Raw genomic sequence first — 14,599 nt, 5'->3', positions numbered from 1 at the left:
CATCTACAGACTAGAATATGATAAATACTGGTAATAGGTTGGCTTTTCCATGTTTCTTAACAAACTCTAATTCATTGATATAAATACAAATTCTTTAAGACAGTTAAAGAACATAACATCAATTTTATAGACAAAAAATTTATCATTTGCAACATCAAAAAGATAGAAAATCCACCAAAACGACTGCCTAGATTACTCCAATCATTATTTACTGAGTTGCCTACCAAACAGTCTTAGAGACCTATGGTTCTCAGACCTGAGTATACATAAGAATAACTTGTTGGGCTTGTTAAAACCCAAATCTTGGGGCTTTAACCCCAGAGTTCTGATTCAGTAGGTCTGGGGTAGGGCCTGAGAACATGTTATTTCTGACATGCTCCCAGGGGATGATGGTGAGACTAGTACAGGGACCCCATTTGGGGAACCACAGCTCTAGACTCAAAGAAGTATGAAGCTTAGCCCCTTGTCCTCACAGAAGTTACAATTTAGCCAGAGAAAGAAAACTAATAACAGGAAACAAAGGATAATTATGTGTTAGACTATGTGGTTAAGAACACAAGTCCAGAAGGAGGCTGGGAGAAAAGAGAAAAGTTGGGGTCAAGAGCCTTTGCAGAACACTTCATGGACGAGTTGGGGCAACTGCAATATGAAGGTAAAGAAAGAATTCAAATGAATGAAGAGGATGAAGAACAATCCTAAGATTTGGGAGCAACGTGGGCAAAAGAACAGAGGCAAGAATAAAGCCTGGGGTATACCAAGAAAAACAAATATAGCTACCTGGATGGAGCAAAAGATACATGTAGTGTTATAAGAAATGGTATTGGAATTATAGAATGAGTCTAAAATAGAAAACTTTGAAAGCCACAGCCCTTTGAGTGGGCTTGAAGCAACAAAATGCCATTGTGTTTTTATCTGCATTTCTTTTCTTCCTGTTTTCTATACTAGAAAAAGCAAGTAACTCAGAAGATAGATTGTAATCCTTGCTCTATCATGTAATCTTGAGCAAGAGACCAAACTTCCCTGCACCTCTGTTTTGAAGGTCATATAAGACAATGTATTTGAAAAATTTACATAAACCAGAAAAGGCCAACATGCTAATTGTTTTTACCTTTAACTTTTTTATGGAGTGTGACTTTTTATTTTGGGGATTTGTATATAGTCCTTATGAGACTATGTGCTTCTTGAGAGCAGAGTATGATCTGAATCACCATTTTGTCCTTCACACCACCTAACACAAGGTCTGGAATCCAGATATTCTTGAATGGATTAGAAGTTCCTGAATAATATAATGAAATGAAATAATATACTATCTTTTGAAGATGAATCTGGCAGGATATTACATAATAGATTAGAAGGAGAGTAGATTAGGAGTCCAGGCATATGTTCAAATTGGCTTGGCAAGTACCCTTACAAAGTCCCTCCTTCTTAAGGGCAAAGTCATATATTCCTATCAAAGTACCAGGAACCTTCTCCAGGACTCAGCTCCTAGCCATCTTCCAAACCCTACTTGCAGTCCCATCCTAGTTACTTACAGTCTCTCTTGTCTAAATTCTTTGGATTGAACACCTCATTCCAATGTCCTCTGCAGTTCTCAATCCTTTCTATGCCCTTGGATGCCAACTAGCCTTGTGTTATAGGACTGAATGCCTGTGTCCCTAAAACTCACATATTTAAGGCCGAACTTCCAGTGTGTTTAAATTTGCAGATAGGGGGCTCTAAGGAAGTAATTAAGTTTAAATGAGGTCATAAGGGTGGGGCCCCAATCAGTACAATTAATGTCATTATAAAAACTGATTTTTCAGTTTTTTAAATTAAAAACAAGAGAGTTTACTCTTTCTCTCTCTCCTTCTCACATGCATCAAGGAAAGGCAATGTGAGTACACAGTGAGAAGATGGCCAACTGCAAACCAGGAAGAGAGCCCTCACCAGAAACCAAATCAGCTGGCACTGTGATCATGGATACATGATTTCTCACAGTGAGAAAAATAAATGTCTATTGTTCAAGTTGCCTGGTCTCTGAAATTCTGTTATGGCAGCCCTAGAAGAATAATACACCTTGGTGGTGGGGGGGGGGGGAGGTTGTTGTTGTTGTTTGTTTGTTTTTGCTCCTCTCCTAAAACCACTTACCCAGGACAGAAATTGACACCATAAGACCTGGACTAAGGTAACAATAAATGTAACAATAAATAAATTTGAGAAGAGGCAAATCTCAGACTCATTCCAAAGGAAACCAAAAAATTACAGGTAGACTAAGAGAACAGATTACATATTAAAAATAACGAAAAGGAAATAGTCACAGATGACTCAAAGGTTTCTAGCCTGGGAGACTAAAAAAATCACTGAAAGAAATGGACAGCTATCAAGGGGAGATGGTTTGAGAGAAAAAAAAAAAGATAAATTTGCTTTTGTACATGTTGCATTTAAGGTGCTAACAGAACATCTAATTCATGAGGGCATTTGGAAATATGGAATAGGTAGAGGTAAGGATTTCAGGATTCAGATTTAAAAGACTCATTCACTCAGAGAAGCCCAGAATATTATGATCAGAAAGGACCTTAGGGGCGCCTGGGTGGCTCTGTCAGTTGAGTGTCTGACTTCTGATTTTGGCTCAGGTCATGATCCCAGGGTCGTGGGATCAAGCCCTGCATAGGGCTCTGTGCTGAGCATGGATCCTGCTTAAGATTCTCTCTCTCTCTCTCTCTCTCTCTCTCTGCCCCCCCCACCCATAAATTTTTTTTAAACGCCAAAAAGAAAGAACCTTAGAAATTATCTAACTCAATTCTCTACCCTAATTTTATGAGAAAACCAATACCAAAAGAAGTTAACCTCAGTATAAAACTGGTAAAAAAAAAAAAAAAAAAGCAGAACTAGAACATAGATCTTTTTTACATGTTCTTTCTGCTACATACCTGTAATATTCTCTGGTAGATGAGAATAAGACTTTGGGAAACAACCACAGTTGAGACAACAAAGAAAAGCAAACCGAGAAGAATCAGAATGGTAAAGGGAACAATGAAATCCAAGGAACGAAAGTTTCAAGAAGGGAGTAATCAACAGTGTTCTATGTGACCAAAAGGTCAAGTTGGATGGGAACTGAGAAAAGGCCACTGCATTTTGCATTGAGGTTATTAGTTACTTGGCAACAAAATGTTCTTTTTAATAGTACCTACTACTCCAGACTTCTCTTATGGGAACATTTCAGACATATAATCTGCATATAATGAGATTCTCTTATTATTTCAGTAACTAAATTACCTTGAACAGGGTCCAAGAAGAACTGGCTTTATGTGAGTTTCAAATCTATAGTGAGTCATGTTAGAGCAGGGTTCCAGTTTGCTCACATTCTCATCTGATCATATTTTATCAAAGTTCTTACAGACTAGCCATACTTTTAAAATTTACAGACTTTATTTCCTTTCTCTGAATTCACATGTATATAATCCTAGGAACTTCAAACCTTTCAGCAGTTGGCTAATTATTGCATAAAGCTTTTCAAAATAACATTACTAATTATGTTGTACAGTATAATGAAACACACAAACATGGAGATTTGAAAATGTAAATGCCTATTTTTAAAATTCAATGGGTGATGATTTTTAGGCAATCTTTGACACATTTATTCCCAATTCTTTACCTCCCATTCTAAAAAGTAAGTGGTATTAAGACTATCTGCATAATGAAAACCACGTTATAATACAGAGAATCACGCAGCAGGATTTGTCTAAATGTAGAAATTTTCAGTAACAGCCATCTGGCAAGTTGCAACATTGAAAGTGTATGGGGGATGTGCTATTTACATCATCTGTGTATCAGATGATCTACAATCTTAAAAAAACATGGCTTTTTATTAGTTGAAAGAAAACATAGTTTTGTCATTTTCAGACTGAGTTCTGGATTTTTTCTTAATTCAAAGTTGCAAATCCAATCTGAGGAAGAAAGAAACACAAGAAAATGCACTCCATCTGAGTTTAATAGGTATTGTATTATAATATTTGAGTTTTCCACCTTACCAAAGCTATGTACACACTCAAGTATCATATCACTATATAATACACAGATGTTTAACTGGTCTATGTATAAAGATTAAACTTTATCTAAAAACAGATAAAGATTAGAAACTAAATGTGGCACTTGAGACTATAATTATTGGCACTCTATTACTGTAACGGGAACAATTCAGCCACCACTCTTCTCTTCTCTCCCACTAGAGCCCCCTCCCCTGCTTCCTTTCATCCTCATCCACCTGATCTCCTCCTTCCTTCATCTCTATGTAAGTCTTTAGCCTGCCAGTGACACTTAAACCTAACAAGGTTTCTGATCCCTATTAATGAGAATAAAAATAGATCTTACATAACCTTGAAGATGTAATGAATTTCAAAACGCATCTTATATGCACGTTTAATAAGGCTATTAGTAGAAAATTCTTAGAAAGCCTTTCTTTCACTAGTGCTGTCTGCTCTCTTCTGTACATGTGCAACCAATTCAAGCTGGCTTGAGTTCTCGGTGTACCTGGTTCACACCTCACCCGAACTTGAGTCAAGTAGAAGCAAACTAGAGATTACGTTACAGATTATTCCAGGGGCAAAGTTCTGCCACTTCTGCTTAGAAATGACAAGCAGTTAAGGGGTCTATAGTGAGGAGATTCCATCTGGATGTAATGAATTATGCGGGAGCCCCCCCTCCAAATCTTGTCCTCCCTTCAAAACTCAGCTCAAATAGTACCTCCACCACAGAGCCCACTGTGCCCTCTCCCATTCATCCTGATCCCCACTGCCTCAAAACTTTGGTAAGTTATTGCCACCACTCTCTTAATCCTTAATTATATTCCATCATATGTTATTATTTAACATGTCATGCTTGGGGCTTATTTTAAGGTAGGTTTAAGCTCTTTGAAAGTAGGGCCTATGTCTCAGACATTTCTGTATCGTCCACAATGCCTAGCACAAGCAATAACAAAATATGCTCAACTGTAGAAAGCACGAATTAGACACCAAAAGAATAAAATACATTTGGCTCTGGAAAGTGATTATCCTCTTCCCCCAAACTGCTTTCATTTCTCCCACCTGCTCATATTACTTCTCATGTTCCATCCCTCTAACCCTTGCCAGTTGTTAGCTCCTGAGGCGATCTGTGAATAAAACACACCGTCCAAATTGTAGGAGCTACGGAATGTCAAAACATCACTTGTTTTGGCTTACAACTGGAGGCCGAGAGGGGAGAGCTACAACATCTGAAGGAACGTATATTTAATGTAAAGGACAGGACCCAGCAGGAGGAGGAGCTTAATAGTTTCTTCCAATGTCTCAAGAGTTCTTCCAACAAATAGGCCCAGATCATGTTACTGCAGATCTGCTTCTGGCTTTTAGCCCCTAGTTAGTTGATTTAGATAAACAACTGTGTTTGGCTACCTCCTTTTCTTTTAAACCACTACATATTGATTTTACTGCTGCATCTATTTCCCTTTTATGGGTCATTTATTCTACCTACTGTAATATTTTATCTATCTCTTTATTCTTGGAAATGAAGAACAGGAAACAAGTTAAGGGGATAGTTCTAAAGAGATATCTTGACCCCAAAAAGAAAGGAGTGGTTAGCAGGCTTTGGCGTCCATTTAAGCTCCTTGTTTGGTATCAAGGATAGGATCTTTATTCGAACACAATTATTCTCCTTGCCTCTAAAATCAGCTTACCAGGAAAATCTTGACAGTGCCCCATCCACCCGCACACACCCATTGTTACCAGAAATTAAGCTAAGCAGCAAGCACTAAGCACATACTCTGGGGTTGCAAAAAACAACCCAGGATGTCTGAAGAAACAAATAAATTTTAGAAATAAATAAATAACTTATAGAAAACCAAATGTTTGGTGTTCAATAAATACACAATTCACACTGTTCAAATCTCTCGAACAGTTTTTACTATATATAAAGAAGAAAATATATTATCAGGGAAGAATTCTTTGAAATTAATTTTAAAGAAAAATCCAGCGTACCTGACCATCCCTTTAAAACTCCTTGGCAGAGACACAGTGGAGGAGCCATAATGAAATTATTACACTGGCCTATTATACCAGACATCTAGACTGCATGGCATAATCCTAGCCACCATTTGCTAGTAAATATTATTTCATTTTTGTTCATGGTTATCTTTTTTCTGAAATCAGACTCTGAGGAAGGAAGGGTAAAAAATTCCACTCCTATTCTCAATTACTTGTGGGAACAAAGAAAATGGGAGAGGCCTAAGAACAGGGATTACACACTCAGTATACAAAACTAAGTGAAAACTGACAGAAGAACTGTCATATAGCAAATGGGAGGAGTTGAAAGGCTATGACTCTACTGTATCTTCAAAATGGTCTGAGAAAATGATGTGAGTGATGAGAAGTTTAAATTACTATAGGACTGCCTTCCAGGCTAGTCAATGCCATCCACTATATTTCTGTATTCGCTCAACCATTAATTTATTCAACAAAAATGTATTAAGTACCTTAACACATGACGCACTGTGCTATGGATTGAAAATACAGTGATGAATATAACACATTCATCAAACTCAAGGAAAAGGTACAAAAAAGAAAAAAAAAGACTTAATGATCTTTATGGAAAATAAGTTAACTTGTGTATAGTCTCAATCTTCCTGTGAAATCTAACCAACGTTTTGGTAACTCAAATACCACTACTTTCTTATTAACTCGAATAAAAACATCAAAGATGCTTACTCTTCAACTGGTAGCTTTTCTTTACCAGAGAACTGAAGGAAATACTCTCAGGGTCATGCTAGTGCCGACCCTCCACTTGCACAAACTTCAGAGTGAGTGTCTCCTTAAATTTTGTGCTCTAATTGCCTCACTCACACCACCCTGGTCCTGGCCCTGCCCTGTCTCCACACCCACCGTTCCAGGAAGTAGTGAGCTATTTTTTTAAAAAACTTTAGATGTATAGGGGCGCCTGGGTGGCTCAGTCAGCTGAACGTCCGACTTCAGCTCAGGTCATGATCTCACGGCTCGTGGGTTCGAGCCCCATGTCAGGCTCTGTGCTGACAGCTTGGAGCCTGGAGCCTGCCTCAGATTCTGTGTCTCCCTCTCTCTCTGCCCCTCCCCTACTCACGCTCTGTCTCTCTCTCTCTCTCTCAAAATAAAAATAAACATTAAATTTTTAAAAAATTAAAAAAAAAACCTTAGAGGTATCACGCTGATAGGCCACAGGGATTTTATATAAGATGCTAAGAAGAAACATGATGCAAACTGGTTTGAAGAGAGACCAAGGCTTTTAAGACCCAATGGTAGATGACCATTTACTAGATGGTGATAACACTTCTAGGAACCTTTCTGATTTGCAGTTAATAACCACTTCCACTCATAGGCTCCCAGATCACTAATGTATTTTTCCTTCCAAGAGGACGTCTAAATTTATGGAAAAAGAAAATAACATGTATTTAAAAATATTATGGTAACTTGGGGCGCCTGAGTGGCTCAGTCGGTTAAGTGTCTGACTTCACCTCAGGTCACGATCTCAACAGCTCGTGGGATCAAGCCACGCATCGGGCTCTGTGCTGACAACCCAGAACCTGGAGTCTGTTTTGGATTCTGTATCTCCTCTCTCTCTTCCCCTTCCCTGCTCGCTCGCGCTCACTCACTCTTTCCCTCTCTCTGAATAATAAATAAACATTTTTAAAAAATTTAAAAATATTATGGTAACTCTATTTTATGTTTTTCCTAAGCTACTTTCTTTTAAACAAAAGGGACCCAAACATAATCCCCGTGTTTCTAGTGCATATGAATAAATGTGTCTACACAGAAATATCCAAATACACTCAGCAATCAGCAAATAAAAGTTTATGTTTGCCTACCTCCTCCGCCAAAGAGAGCAGCAAAAAATGGGCACACATGCCAGGATGATCATGCCGATCACACCAAGCCCAAACATCCGGAACATCTGTGTAGGCTCTGTTGGTTTAATTATATTCTGTTACTTTTATGACTTAAGCAAGAGAAGAAAATCTGAGCTCTTTCATAAAGCCTTTATAAACAACTATCAGTGAATGAAGCAAAAAAAAGAAGTATTCTTATATGACAGGTAAATATCTTTGCTACTCTATCAGTAGCAGGAGTTTATGAAATCTTGAAATACAACTAAAAGCTACACTTGAAATACATGCCTCCCTAAGGAAGCCTTAACAAAATGATCCTACTGTTTTTCTTAACAGACTATTATGACTCATACTATATATTTCTTCCTATGGCCGAAGTGTGTTTCTTTTCTTGGCCATATGTTATACATCCTAGAGCACTCAAGGAGGGAATTAAACTACGAATAGTTGACTTGTTAAAGGAATGGCTTCTTAAATGTTTACTTCAAATTATAAAACATTAAATAAGAAATCAAGACTTTGCAGGTGAATAAGCATATTTTATTCTTATATTCATTCGGAAATGCATTCTAATATGATTGGGGAATTATAAGTCACGATACAATTTTTCCCTCCACAAAGGCTGAATGTTTCTTCACACATAATATAAAGACTAAACTGATGAATGAATTATAAACACCGTGTGACAGTGCTGAAACTGTAATACTGTATTCATGATCAGGTTTCAGTTTCCATTATTAATACTAGATGTTCAACAAAGACCTGTAAATTGAATAGGGACTATATTAACCTAAGACATTGTTTTGCATGCATCCTTTTTGTAGTATTTGTTAGTGTTTAATCATATCTAATATGTCCATCATGGGACCAACTGGTAATATGTCCCCACAATCCAAATGCAGGAGCAAAAACAGATGGTCTAGTTCTCAAAACTTTTTAAAGAAAAAACAAATCTTAAGAACCTGATTCAAAAACAATAGAACAAAGAGAAACTAATAAACAAACCTTAACAAGGAACATGCAAGTCTAGCGTTACATACTTTGAACGTTATGTTTGAAGACAAGATAAATGGGAAGAATTCTACTCAAGTAGGAAGAAAAGGTGAGAAGAGAAAAATAAGCTAAGGCATGCTCAACTGGTATCTTCTTCCAAGCACTGAAGGTTAGATCTCACAGAGCCTGGAATCTCTGGAACAAGACAGAGATCTACTAAAGCAAAAGAAAAGAGGAGACTAATTTTGAACTGCCAAAGTCATATCAAAGGCTAAGCTGAAACTGTTGATGAATTGAGGCCTGCCCACCTCTGGACTTTTACAGACAGTGTTGCTCGAGGGCTGGGATCCCCCTTTAGGTGTTAAGCTGAGAGATCCAAATTTAAACTTATGCCATTGTGACCTATTTCTTCAATTTTTAAAAACATAAATATAATAAATGTAAGAGGATGAACTTACTATCCTTTAATGGGACAAAACAGTTGATGTTACTGATCTTGAAGGATGAGTAACAGCATTTATATCCCAAGCATTCAGTCTTGTTGTAATCTTGCTGCTCATTGCAAGCCTTCACCACCTGATTCTGCTTTGGAATGCATGCTTTTACCAACAAAATCCAAGAAAAATAATTCAGTATGGTTAATAAGCACTTTCCTTAATTAAATAATTACTGCAAGACAAAAAAAGAAAAATATTCAAACTGGTGCGTTTAAATGTTTTTCAATGTTTTATTATTTATTTTTGAGAGAGAGAGAGAGAGAGAGAAACACAGAGACAGAGCATGAGCTGGGGAGGGGCAGAGAGAGAGGGAGACATAGAATCCGAAGTGGGCTGCAGTCTCTGAGCTGTCAGCACAGAGCCTGACGCAGGGCTTGAACTGCAAGATCATGACCTGAGCCAAAGTTGGACACTTAACTGACTGAGCTACCCAGGCGCCCCTCAAACTGGTACATTTAAAGACTGAATGACATGTACAAATGGTGATGAATGTTGAAAAAAAAGAGTTAAGCTAAAAATTACCACAAAGTTATTTAACATCACATTTTCAATTCTAGATAAATGGCAGAAAAATGTAAATTGTTAACAGGTCATTGGTAAGGTAGTTTTAAAAGGACTATAGATCATAAGCTGAGTAGTAGTAATACAAATATAACACAGAAGGAGCTAAATAACAAGAACATACCAAATGTCCTTAAAACTAATGCCTTGTTAATAACATAATACCATGAATATCCTCTCACTCAATTCTACTAAGCTACAGAACTCACTGAATGTGTCAATGAAAATGAATGTAAGTAAAATTCATTTTACTGTTAGAGTGTAAGGTAAACGATACTATTGGTATTGACCTACTTTCTGTGAACACTTACCATATTGGCCCTACAGTATGTTTTAAGATTCTTCCTTTTGACCTTAAGTTATGACTCTATAATTCTGAACAGGCAATGATTTATGGCATGAACAAGAAGATTCATGCAACTGCAATAAATTCATACATATCAGAATCTATAAGACTTGCAAGCTCATAAATAAATAAATAAATAAATAAATAAATAAGACTTGCAAGCTCAAACAGCTGATTCTTTTAAACATCCTGCTTTGTAAGAGAAACAAATGACAACCAAAACGGCAGATACCAGATTTTTATTCAAAAAGAAAACTTCTACAGTATGGCTTACGGCCAGCATAGATTCAGTTCAATCTTCAATACTGTCAACAACTACAGACTTAGAAAAGTAATAACTGATGTTTTATAATCACTCTCAAGCACTTGAACATCAGCAAAGAACAGTATGATGTTTACAAGCATATTTTTATCTATTGGTATATTTTATTATATTCCTCTTTTTTAAAGATTTGCAGTTCCCAAAACTAAGGTAAAAATAATAATAGCTACCATTCACTAGGCACCTACTTGGGCCAGGTACCTTGATTTACACACGTTATTTCTAATCTTTATAACAAACTCTCAAAATGAGTTTTACAACCCCCATTCTAGAAATAAAGAAATGAAGGATCAAAGTAACCTGTGCAAGGCCACAAATTTAATGCATTACCAGTTGCCCTGCATATTCATTTCCCAAACATTTTAGACATATAAGACTTTGGTCTACTTTGTTGTTATATACACTAGGCAATCTATTCTCAATTCTACCCAGCCCACAGTGACTTCCCTCCCCAGGCTGGAGTGCATCTGGAATACCATGATCAGGGCCCGGTTAGAGATGGTATGGACTTACTATGTGCAGAATTCTTTGCTATTGGCATCATTCAAAGATCACTTTCCAGGAATGGAAATCATAGAAGAGATTTTAAATCACAAAAGAGACTGGACTGGATGATTAAGATCTCATCTAATGCTGAGCTTCTGTTATTTAAAAATTTTTTTAATGGGGGGCGCCTGGGTGGCTCAGTCGGTTGAGCGTCCAACTTCGGCTCAGGTCATGATCTTGCGGTCCATGAGTTCGAGTCCTGCATCGGGCTCTGTGCTGACAGAGCCTGGAGCCTGTTTCAGATTCTGTGTCTCCCTCTCTCTCTCTGACCCTCCCCTGTTCACCCCGTTCATGCTCTGTCTCTGTCTCAAAAAAATAATAAATGTTAAAAAATTTTTTAATGTTTATTCATTTCTGAGAGAGAGAGAGACAGAGTGTGAGCAGGGGAGGGGCAGAGAGAGATGAGACACAGAATCTGAAGAAGGCTCCAGGCTTTGAGCTGTCAGCGCAGAGCCCAACACGGGCCTCGAACCCATGAACCATGAGATCAACACCTGAGCCAAAGTTGGGTGCTTAACTGACTGAGTCACCCAGGTGCCCCTGAGCTTCTGTTATTTTATACTGCAGTTGGATCTGATGGACTTTATGCCAGATACTAAAATTAACTTTCAGACTTAAATTACTGAGACATTGTATTTTGAAGAACAAAAAGGGTAGAAAATTTTTACCAGGTGTTAAGTATATAATTTTGTCCAAAGAGAGAAGGACTGTGTGACCTCTCAAGCTTCCCTGTCAATCTGTCTCAAGGTTATCACTTTAATGTGCAAGAGATAAATCTTTTACGAACAACAGCCTAATGACAAAACAGCAGACTTTTTTTTTAGTGCTTAAGTGGGAAGAGTGTTCCTTTTCAATTATACAGGAGAGGAAATAAATTGGTTAAAAGTATTTCCCATTTTATGAACTTGTAGTTATTCTTTTCAAAGAAACAGCATATACATTTTATAAATAATTAATCACTGTTTTTTAAAGATTTGAATCAACCTGGGTCAGATGTTTCTCTTAAAATGGAACCGTCTGATTTTGTTGGGTATCTCATACAATTGATTTTGACTCAATTTACTGTGCCAGGTTGAAGGAATATTTTGGAAATGCAGATATTCTTATTTAGACTGTTTTTATTTATTTACTTTTTTAATTTTGATTTTTTTAAATATGAAATTTATTGTCAAATTGGTTTCCATACAACACCCAGTGTTCATCCCAACAGGCGCCCTCCTCAATACCCATCACCCACCCACCCCTCCCTCCCACCCCCCATCAACCTTCAGTTTGTTCTGTTTTTAAGAGTCTCTTATGTTTTGGCTCCCTCCCTCTCTAACCTCTTCTTTCTTTTTTTTTCTTCCCCTCCCCCATGGTCTTCTGTTAAGTTTCTCAGGATACACATAAGAGTGAAAAGGTGGCTTCAGTGTTTGTATAATGTTGTTATTAGAGGTAATTATGGAACAGTTTATGTCTGTTATCTTCATTAGCTCTAAAGCTTAAATCATCAGGGCACCTGGGTGGCTCAGCTGATTAAGCATCCGACTTTGGCTCGGGTCATGATCTCACAGTTTGTGAGTTTGAGCCCTGTGTCAGGCTCTGCACTGACAGCTCAGAGCCTGGAGTCTGCTTCAGATTCTGTCTCCCTCTCTCTCTCTGCCCCTCCCCTGCTTGTGCTCTCTCTTCCTCAAAAATAAATAAATAAACATTTCTAAAAAAAAAAACTTAAATCATCATTTGTTGTTTATGACCAACTTTGGCACTCTCACTAAGCCATTCATTTAGCTTCACAACATAACACCTTCTCAAATTTCTTTCTTTTTTTAAAGATTTTATTATTTTTATGTTTTTTAAGTAAATTCTATGGCCAATGTAGGGCTCAAACTTACGACCCAAAATCAACAGTCACATGCTCTACTGACTGAGCCAGCTAGGCAGCCCTCAAATTTCTCTTACTTCACTCAACTTGAACATGGTGGTTTTTAAAATTTACTTAAGGGGCTCATTTATTTTGCTATTCTCATTAGTATTAGGTGTTATAATGCCTGTTTTGTACTTGATGAAACCAGTATAGAGAAAAATGAGGAGATTTCTGCAAGATCACAGAAGAATTCAGTGGCAGAATCTGAAATTAAACAAACGGATATAATTTTGTGCTTACATATGTATATCAAATTCTGTTAGAATAAATTCCACATGATTTTTAATAAAAGCTTCATCTTTGTAATTCACATATGTCAATTTATTTGAAGCTTCTCCTTGAAAGGGTACCACATGCTGCAGAAAATGAAACATGTTTATTTGTGGTTAATAATTCTCAGGGGTCATCATGTGCTTGATAAACACATTATATACAGAATCACAAAAAGATGATGTGACTTGAAACCTGAACTTTTTATCATTAAAACAGATGGGAAAACATCTGGTATATTCCGTAACATCAGAGCCACACAGTACCCTGATTAATGATATAGAAGGCATTAATTTCACAATACTGGGTCAGTGACTAAATTTCAGGCAATGCCATTAAGGTAAGTTGTGTAAGGTTTAGATATTTGTGAAGGAAAAGTATTTCTATAAAGAGTAACCTGCACTTATGAAATGTCTTAAAAATACTGTCTCAGGTCATCCTCACAATTCTTTGCGGTAAATATTTTCATTAAAGCTGAGGACACTGAGGTTCACAGATGCTATCTTGCCTACGGCAAAGGGCTGAGTCAGGATTAAAACCCAGGTCTATCTCACTCCATTGCCAATAGACCACACTGCCTCCTAACCATTTAACTACTCTTTACAAAATGAGGACACTGGGAGGGGAAAAAAAAGAACTTACTTGTTGGAAAGAAAAAATTGAACAGAGCTTCCCATGCAGAAGTTTTTTCTGGAGTTTGTCCATCAGCATTTTCACTGCTCCACACATTATATTCACTTGAAGACACAGAATTTGAGGACCCTTAAGAAAAAGTGAAATTATTAATCCCAACATATATGGTCCTTTAACAGTAACTATCTTTTGCTTAAATTAACTATGGAAAGCCTAAGAGCTAAGATATTATACTTAAATCTCATAACAGCTTAGGTACTATTAATAATCAGAATGTGATTCTGCTGTGAAACTGAAAAACTAAGTATTAAATTTAAAAAATTAATTAAAAAATTAATTAATTTTAACATTCTTAAGCCATCTACCAACACATCCCATTGCTGTGCTGTAAACTAAATTACAATAGTGAAGTTGCCTCTGACAAACAGCATTGATATTCAGAGGCCCTATCAATTAACAACTTGGAAACAGTATGTATCCCAACTAAATCAGACCCCATCACAGAAACTCTTGGCATATGTGTTGCCTTCTTTATTTACTGATAAAAATCAAGGCCTTGGACAATGTAAAACTTTCCTTTCCTTCTTCCTCAATACCTCAAAGAAACTGCATTTAGTTTTCTTTGCACGATTCCTTCCTATATAAGAGGAAAGTATATCTA

General features: G+C 37.0%; 1 protein-coding gene across 1 annotated transcript in view; it reads right to left on the bottom strand.

Annotated features, from left to right (window-relative positions):
• The window catches only part of FMR1NB (FMR1 neighbor), a 40,581-nt gene that overhangs the window by 5,754 nt on the left and 20,228 nt on the right, over positions 1–14,599 (bottom strand). Inside the window, exons 2-4 of the mRNA XM_045471226.1 lie at positions 13,948–14,067; positions 9,319–9,459; positions 7,847–7,943 (exon numbers count right to left, since the gene is read on the bottom strand). Coding sequence (XP_045327182.1) covers positions 7,847–7,943; positions 9,319–9,459; positions 13,948–14,067 — 358 coding nt within the window. The remainder of the gene's footprint in view (positions 1–7,846; positions 7,944–9,318; positions 9,460–13,947; positions 14,068–14,599) is intronic.

This window comes from Leopardus geoffroyi, chromosome X (assembly GCF_018350155.1).
Source record: "Leopardus geoffroyi isolate Oge1 chromosome X, O.geoffroyi_Oge1_pat1.0, whole genome shotgun sequence".
Taxonomy (NCBI): Eukaryota; Metazoa; Chordata; class Mammalia; order Carnivora; family Felidae; genus Leopardus; species Leopardus geoffroyi.
Note: the sequence above shows the minus strand (reverse complement) of the source record. Positions and strands in the feature narration are given on the sequence as shown.